Raw genomic sequence first — 20,020 nt, 5'->3', positions numbered from 1 at the left:
CTACTTCAGACCGAGTAATCATGAAAAGTAAGCTCCGTTCAAGCCAAGGCAGAACTGCATGAAGCCGCCACAAGATCGTCAACAAAACTGTCTTGAGAGCGCGATGTACTATTTTTGAACGAATCGTTCTTTTGAGTCGGATCTTTTCACTGATTCCGTTGAACCAGTTCACAAACTTCTACTAGAGTAGACTGAGCAGTTCTCGAGTCAATAACCTAAACGATTCCCGAATTCGAACACAGCATTAGCAGTCACAAACCGGGATTTGAAAATGTAACGTTACTGGAATTATGAAAATAGTGTTACCAACGCTTTACGTAAATGTAATTTTATTCACTTATTTGTTTGTACTATTTTTTTAAAACATGCAGAAAATTTGTGTGTGTGACTAAACGAATTTAAGTTTAATCCCCTAAAAAAATTGTTACTAAATGAGTTTATGTTTTATGAGCTGTATCATAGATGAAACAAACTGAACTGTGACACATGAAATAACATACAAACTAATAAATAAAACATAGAAAAAAACCGAATTAACTGCATTTGCTTTCATTAGGACGTTTGATTGTGGAACCATACGGCCAGCTGACGTAATTGCGTCATGGCGTAAAGAATTATTGAATCCTTTTGGAACAGGTTCTTTGAAACAAACTCTTCTAAAGAGCCGATTCTCCCAAACGAGTGACTTCTCTTTGCTGTGCGTAGGCGCGTTCACGAGTATTTCCTCCTGTCCGCTCCCGTGAAGAATCAAACAATAGTCGCATTCCACGAAATGACTAATATTAACCAACAACCACCACCACCCTGTTTTCTAGACTAACCTCTAAAAAATAAAGAAAGGAGATTTGGATCAGTAGTTTAATTGCCTCAGTGTGTAATGAACAAAACGTAAAGAAAAGTGACAAGTTAATTTTTATTTATAAGTTATTGGATAATTGTCAAGTACATAAATATTTCACATGGTTTCCTGTGATCAGTTAGATAAATGTATGTAATATATAGAGTTTATCTAAAAACATTCAAATATATTAAGGAAGACCACCACATATGATAAAAGACAATACAAGAAAGTGATTATATATTTTTTTTTAAACTTAGATTAAAACCCAGAATTTAAATATTTATCTGAAAACTCATATTTCATAAAATCAAGGATGGAAAAAAACGAATACATGCGAGTACAGTGTTTTATGTCCTCTGTTACTGTATGTTGTGCAGTTGCAGTCGTCTTTTCTGTAAACAGATATGAAATTTAAGTGAAAAACACACTAAGCCACCTGCTCATGGATTATATCAAACACATGAGCACAACATGAGTATGAGCTGTAAGTACTCTCAAATTATGCTGACCTTTTGATTGCTATTCAGGGGCTTCTGTTGTCACTCACTCGTTCACTTCTCCTGACCGATGGTCACCCTTGGTAAGAGCCTTGAAACAGGTCAAACAAATAAACATTACACCCTGTTTTGAATTAAATTTTTATGTTACTTTAAAGAATGAACATAATGGCTATGTTCAGAATGGAATAGCCTACTAAATTACTGAACACTGCACTATATATTCTGTATACTATGAACTATATTTTTTAAATCAATACATAAAACAGTAGGAATTATGAAAAGAATTGTTCAGAATTGTTAAAAAGCATGGATATAATTTCCTATGGGCATAAGGTTATGACGTTACAACAGATTTCTATTAAAACAAATTATGTTTTTTTTTTTTTTTTTTCTATTCATTAAATAAATCTGGGGGAATTTTTTTTTATCATGGTTTCCACACAAATAAAAACTAGTACAACCTTTAATGATAAAAAAAAAAAACTATTTAGCAGCAAATCAGCATATTAGAATGATTTCTGAAGGATCATGTGACTAATGTACTTAAAATGCAAAACGTCAATATTTTCACAATATCACTTTTTACAGTATTTTTCTTCAAATAAATGCAGTCTTAGTACAAAAAAAATCTTAATTATTCCAAACTTTTAACTGTAATGACAAACAGTAGTGTATGTTTTTGAAGTCTCTCTCTCTCTCTCTCTGGTTTGTTTTATAATGTGTTTGCAACTTTACAGAACTCACATTGTTTGAAGCCTCAGCTTGTCCCACATCTGGCTTAATGTCACAAGCTATTCCATTCTCCACACCAGAAGGCCCATCGTCTCCCACCTTCTCGGGTGATTTTTGATCTTTGATCCTGGTGGATTCAACGATATCTTTTGGTTTCAGTTCACTCTCATCACAGTCCTCCTCAGAAGACTCCTCCTCATTTGGTGGATCTTGATCTGAGGCTTGTGAGGACTCCTTCTTTTCGGCTTTCCTGTCTTCTTCCACCGGTTTATCTGCAGAGGTGCTGGTGTTCACCTGTGGCTCATGGGGCGAGGTGCCTTCCTCTGTATGATGATCTAATCTTGTAGGGCTGCCTTTTGCATCTCTTGCACCAGAGACGTTCTCACAAAGGGGTTGAGGGCTGGTCGGCTTCGGGCTGTATGACCCATATGTTGGTCTGTCAGACCTAAAACTGGATGAGTTGTCTCTCCTGTAATAGCAGTAATCATTCACGTTCACCAGCAGATGGCATTAGTTACCAATTTTTAAATCTGCAAGGCAATGAGTGAAACTGATTTTTTCACCTTAGAGAGCCCCTGGGGTTGTAACTGATGCTTTTAAGTGATCTAGGGGACAACGTGTCTCTAAAAGACCTTCTCTTCAAGGAACCAGAGCTTAAAAGGAAAACAAAGAGTCATTTGTATACTGTTAAATATTATACTACTGTTATTTAACTTGTTCATTGGAAAAAATATATAGAAGAACAGACAATAAAGCCTCATACCGGTTGAAGTTCTTCACAACAAAGCTCTTGTCTGGATGCTGGGTGCTCAGCTCTTTCATCACAGTCTGCAGAACCTCATTGTTCTTGAGGCCAAAAAAAAAAAAAAAAAAAGAGACTTCTCAGGTAGTTACAGAATATGAGGAAACACTGTTTTGTTTGATCCAAGTATTTTATTTTTCAGCTGTATTCTCAGCGTTTGCTGTACCTTGGTAAGTTCCCTGTAGAAGATGTCTCTGAGGTTGCAGATGGATTGGAAGACTGTGACATAGCATCCAATGCGACTATATGATGCAGAACAAACAGAAATGAAGGGTAATCAATATTGCATCTTAAAACAAGATCCATCGGTGTACTATAAAAACAACTCCAGAACTCACCTGTCATATAGAATAGGAAGTTCTATCTTCAGCTCCCTGTTCATGTCCTCGAATATCACCTTTGCTGCATTCATCTCATCCTCTGCCTATAAATACACCAGCATATATGAAAAATGCTATACATCTATACATACATGGTCTCCAAGAATCTGAATTATGATTCACATTATGTTTGGTAGTTAAGAATATGACCGGAAGGTTGGAACTTTTCAGTAAGGCTACAAACAAACAAACAAACTTTATAAGTGAGTGGAGAACGGAAAAGTGTGAAACAATTCAAAGATGGCATACAACACCTTTCCAATTTTAATATCATCCTTCTTTTTAGCATTCTGCAGCCCTGTAAGGTGATGGCGAGTAGAATCATAGTCTACGAGTTTCCTGTTTCGCTTAGCCACCTTTTCCTGAATCATGAAGAAAAATAGTTGACAAACTGCATTTAAAGAAATGATTGAGAGCTTTGTGCAAAGTGTTTTTGCCAGTAGGCAGCCATTTTTACCCTGACATCTGGAAACTGGCTCATGTAAGACTCCATCGTGATTAATGCCTGATCACGCAGCTTGTCCTCATAATCTTTCCACAGAAGCTCTTCTCCCTTTGTAATACAGAGGCATATTTGTATTAATATAGGTAATCATAATTTGAGAATTTATAATCATTTATAATAAAGTGTGTATGAAGCTGAGGCTTGTAAGTGTGTATAGTGTGTATAAAGAATATAAAGCTGCTTAGTTTAGAAGTGACCTCTGAGTAAGCAGCGCTTCATAAGTCGCTATTGACAAATGCACAATGAACATACTTTGCCCATGAAATATTACTGATTACCACGCATTTGGATTTTAAAGTGGAACTTTCATGTCCAAACAACAAAGACTGTCCAAGACTCTAAGAAAAGTCTATAAAAATAGGGGCTGTGTACTGTTAAAAAAAAGTGTTTTAGGGTTAAATGAAACGTAAACTTCACGGATAATGTCCTGGAAGCATACCTTTTCTGTTTTTCTATATAATCTTACAGTGGTCTCTGGGACTAACCTCCACAACCGCCCCAAGATCCTCTGCACCATCCCACTTATCATCGTAGACATCATACAAGGACTGAAAGAGTCGATTTGAAGCATCCTTCATTACTGTTAAACATACAAAGACAATAAGGCATGTCAGTAATCCTGTTCATAAGAAGCTGATTCTCCTATTTAAAGTCTCATGGTAAAGAGCCAACCTGTGACAGCGTTGAGGTACGCTTTAAGGTCCTTGTATATTTTGTATCCATCGCCCTGCAAAGGAGATCACCAGAACATATTAGGCAATCGTTTGATCTTCAAAACATTTACTTTATTTACCATAGCAGATCTAATGCACCTGTTGGTATTGGAGGTCCATGAGACAAAGGTCAAAGTGCTCATCTTTGGTCTCCTCAGATTTGCCAAGCCTCTGCAACACCTGCAAAAGCATCACATATTACATACCTGACCGCCATGATGAGGGGATTCTCAAACTATACTAACAGCACTGTAACGGATGTTACACCTGAACCTTGAAATATTGATAAGCGCACACTAGTGAAGAGAAAGGCTTGCTTACATGGTTGAAGATCGAACTATTCACCTGACTTCTCCAATAGACACTTTAAGATGACAAGATATGAAGGGCTTAAACCAGGGGTGTCAAGTCCTGTTCCTGGAGATCTTGAGATCTCCCTGCAGAGTTCAGTTCTATCCCTGCCCAAACACACCTGTCTAGTGCTCCTGAAAATCTTAATAAGCTGGTTCAGTTGTGTTTGATCAGGGTTGGAGCTGAAGTTCGCAGGGAGACAGCTCTCCAGGAACAGGACTGGATACCCCTGGCTTAAACAGACTCAGTAGGTGAAGGCAGAACAGTAAACGGTGACTTGGTCAGCCTTAGTAGTCAAATAAAACACAACAGGGAAAGAAGCTGCTTGTTTACATTGGCTCTTGTCACTGGATAGATAAAGCAACATGTGTCAGCTACGCCCATGTCATGTGACTGGATTGATTATTGGATGAAAGTAACACTAAAGTCTCTGTGTTCTCTTTGGAAATCACATTGGCGATCTTGACATTGTGTTTTATGATTCCAGACACGTACCTTCTCCTGTGCTCTGTTGAACTGTTTTTGCACCCGTTTAGCAAGAACATTGGGTCCTCCTTTTGAGTTGATGCTGGCCTTGCTCTCTGCCATGTTCTCCACTTGTTTTCTTCTTGAATAATGTTTTGTTAGACCCTTAAACTACCTGGCTAACCCTGAAAAAAATAAAAGAACATTTTTTTTTTATAACAAACGACGGTGGACTTGGTGTCTTTACATATGTCTGTATTCTGTCCAAACACACCTACTCTTGGCTTCTTCCACAATCATAAGTCATAAACTTCTTATCTTTCCAGGTCATGATTTGAGCTCTGTGGTGGCTCCTGAGTCATATTTTATAGTGAATGGTTATGTAAGGGCCCAAGGAAGAATGCTGAAATTACATTACATATGGCTTTTATTATAGTATATTATTATATAATATATAATATTATATTATGAATTAACATTGAACTAAGCCGAATCTGTTTCGTAGAGCTACTTTACAGCTCAAATTTAAATTGTTAAAAAGATTCAGCAACATTAAAAAAAACATTTTTTTCCTATTAAGTTCAGACAAGACAGGGATATTACTTATTGGACTAAAAAACAGTACACAGAATCTCATAGATTACAATTTGCAACTAGACGGATGTACTGTTACTTCCTCTACATTCAAAAATCTGGGTGTTATATTAGAAAGCAACTTGTCTTTTGAAAACCATATTTCCCATGTTACAAAAACATCATTCTTCCATTGCCAAGCTATGAAACATGTTACCTGTTTCGATGCAGAAAAGCTAGTTCATGCATTCATGACCTCTAGACTGTTGTAACACACTTCCTCAATGAACAAGTTACAGGTAGTCCAAAATGCAGTGGCTAGAGTCCTTACCAGGTCAAGAAAATATTATCATATTACCCCAATTTTACAGTCTCTGAACTGGCTACCTATTAAGTTCCATATCAGTTACAAATTATCATTACTTACCTATAAGGCGCTTAACGGTTTAGCTCCTGCATATCTAACTAGCCTTCTACCACGTTACAATCCATCACACAACCTAAGGTCACAAAACGCTGGACTTTTGGTGGTTCCTAGGATAGCGAAGTCCACTAAAGGAGCTTTTTGGCATTTGGCTCCCAAACTCTGGAATAGCCTTCCTGATAAAGTTTGGGGTTCAGACACTCTCTCTCTCTCTCTGTTTAAATCTAGATTAACAACACATCTCTTTCGCCAAGTATTCGAATAATGCATCTCATAATTTTGGACTGTAGTTATATCTGATCAAATGCGCATTATTATTCTTTAGCTTGGATTAAACTAATCAATTTTACTTGGCTGGAACACCTGAGAAGAGATGATGTCACCCCCTCAGAGGACCTCAGATGATGCTAACCCTGAAACAACGTACAGAACTAACAAATCTTGCTATAAGTGCGATTTCATTATATAATAATTGCTGTTAATAGTGTTCATCGTCTGTTTGATTATGTCATTTCTGCCATTTGCACATAAACTGACAGTCACCACTGATAAGCTTCTACTAAATATTGTAGAAACGTAAATTTCTGTAAAGTTGCTTTGCAATTATTCTATCGTAAAAGGCACTATAATAAACTTGAATTGAATTAACATGGTTATTTTCCTGTTTATTACTATGAAACTACATAAAAAAATCGATATTGTAAAATGCACTATACAAATAAATGTAAGAAATGAGACTGGAAGCTTTACTTTGCACCCATTCTATACTGTTCTATTGTATTTTATGTAACATAATAAAGATCAAACATTCAGCTTATTCTTTTCTATTCTAATCAGAGAAGTAGACGTAACATTTTGCATTTGTTCTAGTATTTTATATTCTGGGTCACATAGGCTTTGTAGCTTTGTACAGTAAGTAGGAGTAGGTAACGTCGGGACGTTGCCTATCCCTGACCTAAGACATAAAAAGCGTTACAGATATTTCCAAACTACATTTCCCATAAGCCACGGTACATACAGAAGCAACATTGCCACTCCTCTTCCTCATAAATGTGGATGTTATGGACTTTGCCCTGCTTTTTTTTTTTTGACTGAACAGAGTTTGTAACATTGCTGATTCTTCAGGACATGCTGGACATGATCATGGGAAGCGCGTTGGCCAAGTGTGCTGTCACAGACTTGGCCATTCAGTGGGTTGGCTGGGCACTAGCGTCTGCGCTCAAAACGGAAAAGTTTTACGACTTGGCAGGTAAATGATTTATCCAAAAGGCGTAGTCACGCGGTACTGCTATAGTAATATTATGTTTTATGCTTTGTACTAATGTTCATGCATTAGTATGCATACATAAAAAGTATATTTTGTCTAAAAGATATTGCAGTTGTTTGGTTGCGTCGCAACTCATGCAGCTTTTTTTTTTTTTTTTTTACGTGAAAATAGGTTAGATTAATTGTATTACGAGAAGGTGGTTATCTAAACTACAATAACGTGTTGTGAAACCACCGTAAATACTTCTCCACCCCCACAAGACACGATGCTGAAGCTTACTGAATTGCACCCATTATTTCTACAAGCCGGCCTCTCAACCAATCAGGTCGATTTAACTACAGAGTTGCCGTCGTATAATTGGTCAAATTTATATACGTCACTGTCAATCCTGCAGATAGGCGGGACTTGTCAGGCGGGACTTGTAGTGGAAAAAACGAACGACTGTAACTCGGATATGATCCTACATATAAATTGGTAGAAGTGCAAAACAATTAGCTATTTTAATCTATATAAACAGATTTGCACAAACCTCGAAACTAGATTATATTTATACGGAAACATAAATGACCTCTGTACAGATATTTTCAATACATTACAACACAATTTTAAAACAATTTATAATGTTATACATAAACAGTTTAATACTGCATAAATTATTTTTAACAGCTGTACTGATTAGCAACTTATGCATGGCATGTAGAAAGTAATCACATCTCGAAGTTGTGAGAATAATCCATGAGGATTTGTGGATCATCCACGTTATTCAAAGTCTTATTCTCTGCATAAAAATAGCTTCTACTCACCTTTCAGCATTCAATTTGCATTTCTTTCCAATGTAGTTCAGATATTATCCAATCATTTTAGTCTTTTCAAACCCAGGTCACTGTACGCTATTCCCTCTCTTTCTCTTCAAGAGAAGTGTGCTCTTGAGGATCCTTGAACTTTGCTACCAATTGTCTCTAGATTCATTGGTAAAGTATTCAGTGAACACGCCTCACTTTTAAAACGGACGGACACAGGTGACTGGCTGCTCTGCCCATATCTGGCAGGATATTGAATGCCTTATCAGTTTAACTACAGATTAATTTTGTTGTTTTTTTAGGATCTGGTACCTTCATATTGCTGGCTCATCTGAGTCGGGTATGGGGTGGAAATGGCCACTTTAGACAGAACGTACAAACTGGACTTGTAACTGCCTGGGGTCTGAGGTAAGATAGTCTTTACTTTGGACAATAGACAGGTCTATTTATTTGAGTCTTGTTGCTTAAGAGCATTAATAAAAGTGAAGTCAGTCCAGCGTCTTGTTGTATTAATGTATCCATTAAGGTCTGGTTAATAAGTCAATAATTAACAGATTGGGCCTTGTCCTGCAGGCTCGGGACATTTCTCTTTCTTAGAATCCTAAAGGAAGGACAAGACCGGAGATTTAACAATGTCAGAGACAGCCCTGGGACATTCTTCGTCTACTGGACCATGCAAGGTATTTCAACCACGGTTATTGATTATTTGCATAGTTAATGTTATTTGACATTCAGTCACAACAAGACGATAACTAGGAAAGTACCTTTACTAGTATCACATAATGATCATATATCTTGATTCTATTTCTATATTGTATTCTATTACGAATCAAATACCATAAGTAAAAACCTTAACGTATAAGTTGAGAAGTTTCAACAATTTTCTTCTGTTCTGTATCAGGTTATAAAGATCAAATATTCAACCTATTCTATTGCATTATATTAAATCATGAATTACATAAGTAGAAGTTGAACAGTGCACGTATTCTATTCTGTTCTATATACATAGTGATCATATAGCTCAGTTCTATTCTATGTGAATATTTTATTCTATCCCAGTGCTCTACAAACTGAGAATGACTTGGAAAGTAATTTTACGGCCATCAAGTTCTCATTCAAATTAAATTTTTCTCCTTTTTTCTAGCTTTGTGGGTCTTTATTACCCTGTTGCCCACCCTAATTCTAAACAGTGAGAGAAGAGACGAGCCCCTGGGCCCACGTGACTACATCGGCTGGGGAATATGGGGGCTGGGTTTTGCTACAGAGGCCATTGCCGACCAGCAGAAGTGGAATTTTAGGAGTGATCCAGATAACGCTGTGAGTAATAACTTGCACTGATAATAATAATTTGAAGAGACAACCAAATTATGACATGTAAATCATATAGCTTGCATCATAAAAGTGATATTTTAATATAATAGTGTTCATTTTATAAAGCCTGTGCTCTAGTAAATAATGGTAAACTGGATCAAACTGTCCGTTCTTAACTCTCTGGTTGTTTTTGGACATTTTATACCAAATTAATTTATTTTATTAACTTTTTACCAAGAGAGGAACACCAAAGAAGTGCATATTTTTTCAAATGGGTTAAATATACAGACACTATATGTGAACCATTTGATGGTAAGTTTGTTTGAATATTCTAAACAGCTACTTTGGCTTAACCAGAGGTGTGTGTTTGGGGCGGAGCTATCTGTTGTCCAAGCAATGGCAGACAGGGGAAGTGATGCAGAAATTACACTCTTCACCTTTAATTAAACATTTGGAATTTAGCTTCAAGAAATCCTCCTGAGTGCTTATTAATTTGCATATGACATTTTAATTAATGTTGAGCCTACTTGTATTTGCAGGGAAAATTTATTCGTCACGGACTGTGGGCATACAGCAGACACCCAAACTATCTGGGGGAGATCCTGAATTGGTCAGGCCTGTTCCTGTCTGCTTCCTCCGTCATGCGTGGTCCTCAGTATCTCAGTGTTGTCTCTCCTCTCTTTGTCTGGTTTTTACTGAGACACGTTAGTGGAATACCCATCCTTGAGAAACAAGCTATGAAGAAGTGGGGATCAGACCCTGCGTTCCAGAACTACATCAAGAACACTCCACTCCTATGGCCCTTTTAAATTTAAAGGAGAATAAAGCATATTTACAGAACTTGCAGTAGTTTCTCATGCTTACAAATGAACATTGAGAGCTCGTGACACAATAGTCTTTAGTAGTAGTGGTTATAGGAATAGTTCAACAAAAATTCCAATTGACTTACCCTCAGGCCATCCTGAGATGTAGGTTTGTTTCTATTGAAAAGATTCAGAGAAATGTATCATTACATCACTTGCTCACCAATGGGTCCTCTGCAATGAATGGGTGCCGTCAGAATGAATATTCAAACAGCCGATAAAAACATCACAATAATCCACAACATGACTGACTCCATTCCATTTTCAATACAATGACTTTGCAGTTGTAACCCACAAGGACTATCTTCATGAAACCTATTAATACTTCTCTCTTTCCAATAATTTAACTACCCGGTCTTATATTCTGGCACACTTTGTGCCTCAGTGATTTTGTATTGCATTCGAGTCTCACCACTTCAGTCCAACTCTAAATCCCAATGCAATGTGTTAAAAGACAGACACAAAGGACTTGCAATAAATGAATGTATTTTACAAACAGCACAAGTCTTACAAAATATCACACCACCCAAATTGAAAAGCAACAGAGTTGATAAATCAACTTCAGTGTTCAACACAGTAAACAACTGCCTTTTTAAAATGATGAAAGCTTGACAGTTCAGTGCTGCACAACTACTGGTCCAGAAATGTGGCACCACTGAAAGGAAAATGACTAACTGTATACAATAAAGAGTGTTCAATCAGTATAATCTTTTATGAATTGGATGAGGTACACTAGATCCTTCAAAATCAGTCAATAATCCCAGAGGGCACCATTTTTTCTTTCTACTTTAAATGCCGTACAAAATTCAATAAATTAAGCCAAAACTGCATAAAAGACAAATGAATGCCAAAGTGAAAATCTGAAAAAATTCTGGCCATGTTCATTTATGATCAAAAAACAACTATGATGCTGAACGACAAAATGCCCAAGCACAACTACACTGTTTTCTCATTACAAATTGCATATATTCTCAATTTTCTTACCGTCCTGAACCCATCCATGCACAAATCTCAGAGGGTTCATAAACGCAGTGTTTCTCAAACAACAAATTAATAATTTAAACGTCATTCAGCAGCATCATCTGGAAAAATTCTGTATTAAATCTACTGGCTGTGAAATCTAACTTTGACCAGGTTTAAAAACGGTTTACACTCTACATAGAAAAAATCTGATAGTCACTACAGCCTTGAACCCTCTAAATCAAAGAGATTGGGATTTTGCTTGTCGTTACATGTAAAATATACAATTACAATACACAAGCAATACACAATGTTACAGTTTCAGATTATACTACATACAAATCTTGCATACAGCATAACCTTTTTTGTTCTAGATACTTCATTCAAGTCCAGGTTTCTTGATAAAGAACTCCCAAACTGATGCAGATCCTGTTGATTGAGGATTCAGAGAATGGAACTGCTTATATCAGCCCATCGCTTTGGTTGTGAGAATGTTAACAGTACATAAAAACTTTTAAAAGCAACTAAAATACAAATGTTACTGGAAAACTTGACAGATAAAATGAGTAGCGTTAATACGGTTCAAATTGATGGACAAACCAGACATAAAATATACATGTAGGATTATGTAATATATTGCAGCTGTTTCCCAAAGAAAAGAAAAACTCTTAGCGTTGAGGAGCTTCAGGGCTACTTCAGGAGAGGGGAGGCGAAGAAGTGCCCCTGGCGAGGGACGCTGACAGCAGCTCTGCTTCTGCTAGAAAACCTGAGGGATGTTCATAATGGTTAGTTCACGTCTACTCAAAGAACTTGGCAGACCTGATAGGATTCAAACATACTTTGGAGTGATTGCATTGAGAGTTGCATTCTTCATGCGCTGAGAGAGAGAGCTGGACGATGGGGTCTTGCTCATCTGCTGGTCAGGAGTCGTAAGGGGCCCAAACATACTCGCTACAGGGCCAAAAAAAGGAGAAAGAAACAAATTGTAATACCAAAAAAAAAAAAAAAAAAAAAAATACTAAATTGATCAAGATCAGGTGATGTTATATAATAAATGAAGATTTTTTTTTTTTTTTTAAGTGTTTGCCTGTGAAATTCATACTTTTCTGATCGGGAGTTGCATGGACATTGGTGTTCTCAATGATCATGTTATCATTGTGAGCCTGGTCATTGTTACTGATCATAAACTGGCTCCAGTACTCCACAGGCAGAGCCAGGAGGCGCTCAACCACCTGAAAGAGAGAGAGGAAGAAGAAGAAAAAAAACAAACAAACAAAAAAAAGGAGATTGATGAAAAGCTGTGGCCCAAAACACACAAAACAAATTAAAAAGGCGCACTTTTGCAGACCCCAAGTAAGATCACTTACTTTTGGCTGACGTTTTGTGTCCTGCAGGATGGTCATTGGTTCTGGTTCAGGAACAGCATGACCCACAATTGTGGGCCCAAATACACGAGCCAGATTGGTTACGTCCATTTTTGTATCTTTACTCTGGGCCACCCTGAAGATGATGGAACAATACTTAAAAATAAGTTTCATTATATGGAAATAATACTTCGCACAGCCTAAAAACCGCCTCCCTAGACACGTTTTGGGTTTTAACATCCAAGAATGTTGCTCTAAATTAACTGATAGGGTTACAAATTTGAGGAACACATATCATAATAAAAAGCATGCATGATGGAAAGACTTTTCTTTATCTAAACAGTTCCCTGTGTAATTTAGTATAATGGAACTAATACATCAACCCATACAATGAGGTTAACCGATTAATAAATGGTCTGCAAGATATCTCCATGTTATTATATAGCATATTATTGCTGTTAAAAAGGGGAAGAAACCATCATTGAGGAACAACAATCTTGTTTCCAAGATTAATGACATACATATCTGGTAACAATTTTGTAACTGTAATATTGTTGACATTTTGTTTGTTGTAGAAATAATGCAATGGCCAAATACAGGTTAACTGTTAATAAGATGCTGATGTCTGTAGGGAATATACAGCACAACAAATACATTTACAAATTAACACCATTTCAAGAGTATAACCATCATCCTAAAAGCAAAGTTTTTGGTAATGCTTAAAAATAAACATTTAGGCTCTTATACCCTCCAGTACAACGACCCCTTAAAGGAACACTCCACGTTTTTGGGGCTCATTTTCCAACTCCCTTAGAGTTAAACAGTTGATTTTACCATTTTTTTTATCCATTCAGCCAATCTCCGGGTCTGGCGGTAGCACTTTTAGCTTAGCATAGATCATTGAATCCGATTAGACCATTAGCATATTGCTACAACTACACAAACTAGCTGGGAATTATTTTAACGCCTATTTTCAAAAAAACAAATTGGAGTGTTCCTTTAAGGCATTGATGTTTTTCACAAACTGCTCAAGTTGTGTTAAAACTTGGAATACTCTTTTAATGTCACAAATGTAAGTGTAATCTGGTAAAAGAAACACATTTGGCTTTTTAAATTAATAAGTATTAGCAAGTGGCACCAGCTATAAAGCAGACAGTAGAATCAGAGACCGTGTGCGGTTTACCTCTGCAAATGGATGATGAGGAAGGCCAGAGTGTCTCTGTTGGGCTGTGGAAGATCACTGATGTTCTGATACATCAAGGCGATGCTGTTGTCATCATCGGAGAGCTCTATGAGAAAAGACTGAATAGTTAATAATGAATGTACATATTACTAAAATTTAAATATATACACCTTAAAAAAAACTGAAAAGCAAAAAATTGGCATTCATAATGTTACAAAAGACTACCATTTCAATAAATGCTGTTCTTTTCAACTTTCAGTTCATAGAATCCCATGTCAATGCATCATGGTTTCCACATAAAAATAAATAAAGCAACACTACCGCTTTAAACATTTATAACATTGTCTAGATTAACAACAAATCATCATATAAGAATGATTTCTGAAGGATCATGTGTCACTGAAGACTGGAGAAATGATTCTGAAAATTCAGCTTTACCATCACAGGAAAAAATTACATTACATAAAATATATTAAATAATCATTTTTACTGTAATGTTGATCAAATAAACACAGCCTCGTTGAGGATAAGAGACGTCTTGCAAAAATCTCAAAATAAATTTTACAAACCCCAAACTTTTGAACAGGGGTGTACATTCAATACATCGACACTAACCAGCAGCATCCATGAAGGCACGAGTGAGGCGGAAGGTCAGCAGGGGTTCTTTGAGTTTCCTCAGGAAGTCCTTGAGGAGGCCAGTGATGGCATGGATATCTTCCACCTTGCTGAGCAAAGGAATAGCCTTCCCACGAAGGAATTTCTCTTTCAGGTCCTTGACCACTCGATCCGAGCCAGATACCCGATACAGACCAGTCTATGAAAAGGAATATGCAGGTTTTCAGACCATTCTGGTCTTGTTTAGTATTCAAGAAGTCAGCCTCTTTATCGACTTACCTCATGTAGGCCTCTCTGCTCAATCTCATTAACACAGTGCACTACTAGCGAAGGAATCATGGGAGAGGAGGTGGACACATAGTTTGCTAGGATGCCCTATTTAAAATCACACCAGAAGCAATCCGTGAATAAGGTATATATGATTAAAGAAATTAAGAGTCCAATGCAGCCTCTTATTTTAATGAAGTAATCAGTAAATAGAGGCAGAAACACTCAAGCTTGATGATAAAGCTTCATAAAGATTTGTAACCTCCTCAAATTTCACTGGAGTCCCAGTCATGGTTGGAATGCAGGGCAGAGGGCAGCGCTCCCGGCACTCGGGATGGGCCACCACACGGCAGTCCCTGCACTTCAGAGAGATCTTCCCAAATTTGATCCTCTTACCACATGGCACACAAGACTCTGGCTTGATCACCTAAGAAAATTCATAAGGGCAAGGCAGATATGAGCTGTGAGGGCAACAAACACAGACCTGTGCACATAACTTCATTGATTTCAGACATAATATGGACTTCTACATTGCTCTTTGATATGATAACTATGACAATATGATATGAAATAGGAAACGGGTACAAAGTTGCAAACCATAGATCAGTATGAACAATGAATGTTACTTGTTATATCAGCACTCATCACTGAACCAAGGAATTCCCAAACATTTTTCATGAAATTCAGACTAAATGTTACATATCTTATTGTGAACAATTCTAAGCACCTTTTTTCTTTCTGTTTTTACCTTTACATCAGAATGTCATTACTGGACCTCTGGGTGTAAAAACAGACTTGTCTCTGGTGACGTATGCAACTCTTCTCCGATTATTTAGTCCAGTTAAATCAAGCTTGCAATCATCTACCTCTGCTTTTGAGTAATAATGCCCATTGCATTAGCAATGCATATTACTAATCAAATTAAATTGATATATTGACAGTAGTAAATTTAAAAAATATCTTCATGGAACATGATCTTTACTTGATCTCCTAATGATTTTTGGTATAAAAGAAAAATGCATAATTTTGACCTATAATGTTTTTTTTGTGTGGCTATTGCTAAAACGATACCCCAGCGACTTACAACTGCTTTTTCCATCAAGAACCCAATTTTATGCAATCAAGTGGAACTGTGCAAAAACTAGGATGGATTAACACTCTGGCGGGGACTCAAGAGCAATGATACTGACGTGCATTGATTTGAGAGCTGAAAAATATTTGTATGCAACACCGCATCATACCGTTTTGGAGACAAATTCATGCAGACGGACACCTCCGTTGCCCTGGGGAGTGCTGGGCCCTGCCTTGACCTCTCCATTGGGCTGACTGGGCTGCTTGAACACATCCATGGACTGAACAGAGTCGGTGTCAGCAGTGTCCCACTCCAGAGCAGCTGAAGAACAAAGCAGAGAGAAGCACTGCTCACTACTGCAGAATACTTAAACAGCAATGCAAAGGCAAAGAAGTGTGAGAAATGATCAGGGAGAACAACCCATACCAAACAGCCCTCTCATAATAAAACTAAACAAAATCTAAATAAAGAGTACCAAGGGATCCATATAAAACACCATAGAGTCCTTCCTACAAACTATGTATTCAATTATTTAAAAAATAATAATCTTTGACCAAGTTTGATAAAAACACACATTTATGATAGTAAAAACAACATATGACTCACTGCGGATCTTATTTATTTACAGTAGCCTGCACATTATTCTTCAGTCAATAAGACAATCACATAATCAATGACTTGCTCTGAACAGTGCGCCCTCACAAACAACAATACATTTAGTGAAACGTACCAGTTTTTCGCCGGCTCCGGGTCCAGTAAGGAATAGCCTCCACTGTGGTGACCGCTTCAATGGGTCCTCCATCAGCGGGTACGGTCACAGTGGTCTTAGCCACCAAAGACTCATTACCCTGACAAAACGTGACTTGAATTAATTAATTTCTAACTTACTACACATTCAACTAAAATATGGTGGTATTAACTGGACATTAACAGTATACCGACATCAAAAACAAACGGGTAATAGCCCCTTGGCTCTCACAATGTCAAAAGACAAAACCTTCCAATATTCACACTCCTGTGTGTTGTAGGGAAACATTTTACTCATAATGACTAAAGAAAAGCCCTACAGGAAGCCTTTAAACTGACAAGTCTTCCCATAATATTTAACAGTGAGTCTTGTGCTTTTGTATCCCTCTCTTACCTTCTCAGAGGTGCGGCCGGTGGAACGGGACCTCTTGGCAGCGGCAGGGGGGCCATCTGTGTGGTTTCGGGAGGAGCGCTGCATTGAGACAGATTAAATGATCAGACATCGATTGAAATTTGGAAGTAATTTGTTTAAATACAGATTTTTTTTGGAAAGCTTACTCTCTTTTGCCGTTTCTTGAGACGAACAGTCCTGATTGCAGAAGAGTCCCAGTCCTTTATTTAAAAAAAAAAAAAGGTCATTTAAAAAAAATTACTGCAACAACAAAACTCCAGTCAATAAAAGATGAGCCAGTCTAACAAAATTAAAACAGATTTAATTTCTTTAAAACTTTTCACTTTCTTCTTGCCAGGTTTGAGACAGGCATATACATACGATTAATGTTTTTAATATCGAAGGAAATGGCATACCAAAGAATCATCAGTTTTATCATAACTGATGTCTGACAAGATAGAGGTTGATTCATCAATGGTGGTCAGTCTAAAAGAAATAGAGTGTGAAAAACAAAATGAACAGTAGCAAGATACAATTCAATCATAAAAACCAACTCTTTTGTCTTTATGGAATTCATGTAATTATCTCCTTATGAATAAGATACAGTCCATTAAAAATGCTTTAAAATAATATATAATTCACAATCTTTATCATCTTTCACCACAATGTAATGTCAATTTGCCTCAAGGAAGTGCTGGAATAGCCCATGGGAAAGGTTTAATGAAGCGTTCAATTACCAAATAAAAAATACGATTAAAATAGATAATACTTGTTTAAAATACAAATATAAGAGTGAAATAAAATAATAATAAAAAAAGTAAATTGACTTTGTAATAGCACTAATTTTTAACAGACTAAATTGGGTCCTTATAAAAGAAACTACACACATGTAAAATGCAACATTTTGTTTTGCACTGAGAAAAATGAACCAAATATGCAACATCTCACAGACCTGATTTTATTTTCTAATCAAAATTCATATACAAAGAAAGATCCCTCCCTATATGTATATATTTTTTTGTTCTTCCTTCTTCCCTAATATGTACACAACATATGTAATCTGTGAATATATATATGGGCACATATCGGCATGTACATACGTGTAAATGTGAGCGTAGATGTGTATGTGCTCACATATGCAAGTATTTAGATATCTAATGTCTGACGTGCGTTTGATGAAAGTGTAATGTTATTTGTGAAGTAAATAAAAAAATAAAATAAAAAAACTACATAGATGCCCGTTAAATTTTATGATGGGCTTCTCTCACAAAAGGATGATCATATCTGGGTTTATTTTGGGTTCACATTTGGCATCTAAAAGACTGAAAAACACTGATCTAATGTTTTATGATTCCAATCAAATCCTGAATGATTTCTTAAAGAATAACCAGGTTTATAACCAGAAGTAAAATTAGTTGATAATGTGATTTAATGTTTCTTCTCTTACCGCCGGCTAGTGTTGAGGTTAGCAGGATTCTGTGCGCGGACATTCAGAAAGGCCAGAGCAGAGCGCTGCTCCTCATTTAACTGGATGCTGTTACTGGAGCCTTCAGTCACCAACAGCTCCCGGATGAGTTGTATCTGGCGGTCCTGCAGAGTACAAGGAAACATCTGGTTTTAGCCTAAAATTCAGAGAAAAGGTCTACAGCACAAGCAACATGTAAAAAGAGGCCTACAAACCAGTTTCGCGCAGTCAGCCTCAGCTTTCTGTCTCCGACGGATCTCCACATCTACTTGGTTGCGGGCATGTTTGAGCTTGACCTCCAGGGCTCCTCGCTCCGTCTCAGCCTTGGTGACCACCTCCTTGCATGCATTCAGCTCCTGCTCGAGTCTCAGCCATTTACGACGGCTGTGCTCAAAGTTCAAGGCCATCTGAATGAACTCTGACATGAGTTGAAGAATGGCAGTGAATATTTAGTGAGTGCATGCATTTTACTTCAAATTTTCAAGCCACAACCAGTACTTACGGGGCTCAATGCTTTCATTGAGAACATCAGCTTGTGCCCGCAGGCTTTCAAAAATGCTGTGCAGATTAATCACAGCAGTCTCCATGTCCTCCTACATTGCAGAAAAAATTTTTTTCAAGTGGGTGCAGTCCACCTTTTCATAAAACTAGCCAGGCAGATTTATTTTGCTTCCAGTAATATCGTTCTGATACCCAACAACTTTATTTGAAGTTGGCATATGATTATTGTTAATATCTCGTGACAATGCATGACACTGTTTGGACACTGTGGCTTTTCAGTCATGCATAATATTTGGGGCATGACCAAACCATTTATAATAATATGCATCTGAATAAAACATATAAAATAATGGTAATATTACTACTAACGTTACCAAAAATCTAAGAGTGCATAAAAAAAGTGACGATATTGAATAGTAACTTATTTTCAAAAATCCCTTGAAAAAAAAAAGTGTAACTTACTACATTCTACAGCAATGATATTAAAGTAGTATTAAACTCGTTTTTGATGGGGTTGTAAGGCTAAAATTGTTGATAACACAATACAAACAATAAAACACTCACGTTAGCCTGTGTCTTAAAAACGACGCGTCTTTAGCAACAAACACGACAAACAAACACTGATTCATTACAGTAAGTCGTCAGATATTTTAACTTACGGATTTGCGTAGACGTCCAGCCTTGTGCGTGAAACAATGTAAGTTAATTCAAAACTTTAACATAAAAATATTTTTTTTCTTCAGGCACAACAGCACAGTACCGGTTTGTTCAAACGGGTTTAGCAGGGTAACGTATATTGTTAACGTTAGCATCTAGAGAAGTTGCGTTTCAAATTTACCCGGCAGCCAATCATCGCCGGCCGGGCGTGTTGACGTAAGTGCGTCGACGCAGTACGTACAGGCGGCGAGTCTTGCTGTACTGCTTCAAA

General features: G+C 37.1%; 3 protein-coding genes across 3 annotated transcripts; 1 reads left to right on the top strand and 2 right to left on the bottom strand.

The window, feature by feature from the left end:
- Positions 1-900: 900 nt before the first annotated feature.
- On the bottom strand, positions 901-8,558 carry LOC113065567 (bridging integrator 2-like). Its single transcript, XM_026236905.1, has 14 exons — positions 8,357-8,558; positions 5,320-5,474; positions 4,573-4,653; positions 4,433-4,487; positions 4,246-4,340; positions 3,713-3,808; positions 3,510-3,617; positions 3,214-3,299; positions 3,042-3,117; positions 2,837-2,919; positions 2,637-2,726; positions 2,086-2,542; positions 1,351-1,429; positions 901-1,233 (listed from the first exon to the last, which is right to left on the bottom strand). Exons 2-13 carry the CDS (start codon positions 5,410-5,412, stop codon positions 1,385-1,387), a joined length of 1,365 nt encoding a protein of 454 aa, XP_026092690.1. The 5' UTR covers positions 5,413-5,474; positions 8,357-8,558; the 3' UTR covers positions 901-1,233; positions 1,351-1,384.
- Positions 7,316-10,504, top strand: LOC113065568 (uncharacterized). Its single transcript, XM_026236906.1, has 5 exons — positions 7,316-7,535; positions 8,656-8,761; positions 8,927-9,033; positions 9,498-9,670; positions 10,204-10,504. Exons 1-5 carry the CDS (start codon positions 7,415-7,417, stop codon positions 10,471-10,473), a joined length of 777 nt encoding a protein of 258 aa, XP_026092691.1. The 5' UTR covers positions 7,316-7,414; the 3' UTR covers positions 10,474-10,504.
- A 491-nt stretch (positions 10,505-10,995) lies between these two features.
- LOC113065566 (rac GTPase-activating protein 1-like) lies at positions 10,996-19,908 on the bottom strand. The gene is made up of 17 exons (XM_026236904.1): positions 19,752-19,908; positions 19,094-19,184; positions 18,807-19,009; positions 18,574-18,716; positions 17,543-17,612; positions 17,294-17,347; positions 17,130-17,207; positions 16,719-16,836; positions 16,158-16,309; positions 15,179-15,343; positions 14,929-15,024; positions 14,650-14,848; positions 14,035-14,140; positions 12,855-12,987; positions 12,590-12,719; positions 12,327-12,438; positions 10,996-12,253 (listed from the first exon to the last, which is right to left on the bottom strand). The coding sequence occupies exons 2-17, from the start codon at positions 19,176-19,178 to the stop codon at positions 12,178-12,180; spliced, it is 1,920 nt and encodes a 639-aa protein (XP_026092689.1). The 5' UTR covers positions 19,179-19,184; positions 19,752-19,908; the 3' UTR covers positions 10,996-12,177.
- Between the last annotated feature and the right edge of the window lie 112 nt (positions 19,909-20,020).

This window comes from Carassius auratus, chromosome 48 (assembly GCF_003368295.1).
Source record: "Carassius auratus strain Wakin chromosome 48, ASM336829v1, whole genome shotgun sequence".
Classification (NCBI taxonomy): Eukaryota; Metazoa; Chordata; class Actinopteri; order Cypriniformes; family Cyprinidae; genus Carassius; species Carassius auratus.
This window is presented reverse-complemented; position numbering and strand designations above follow the sequence as displayed.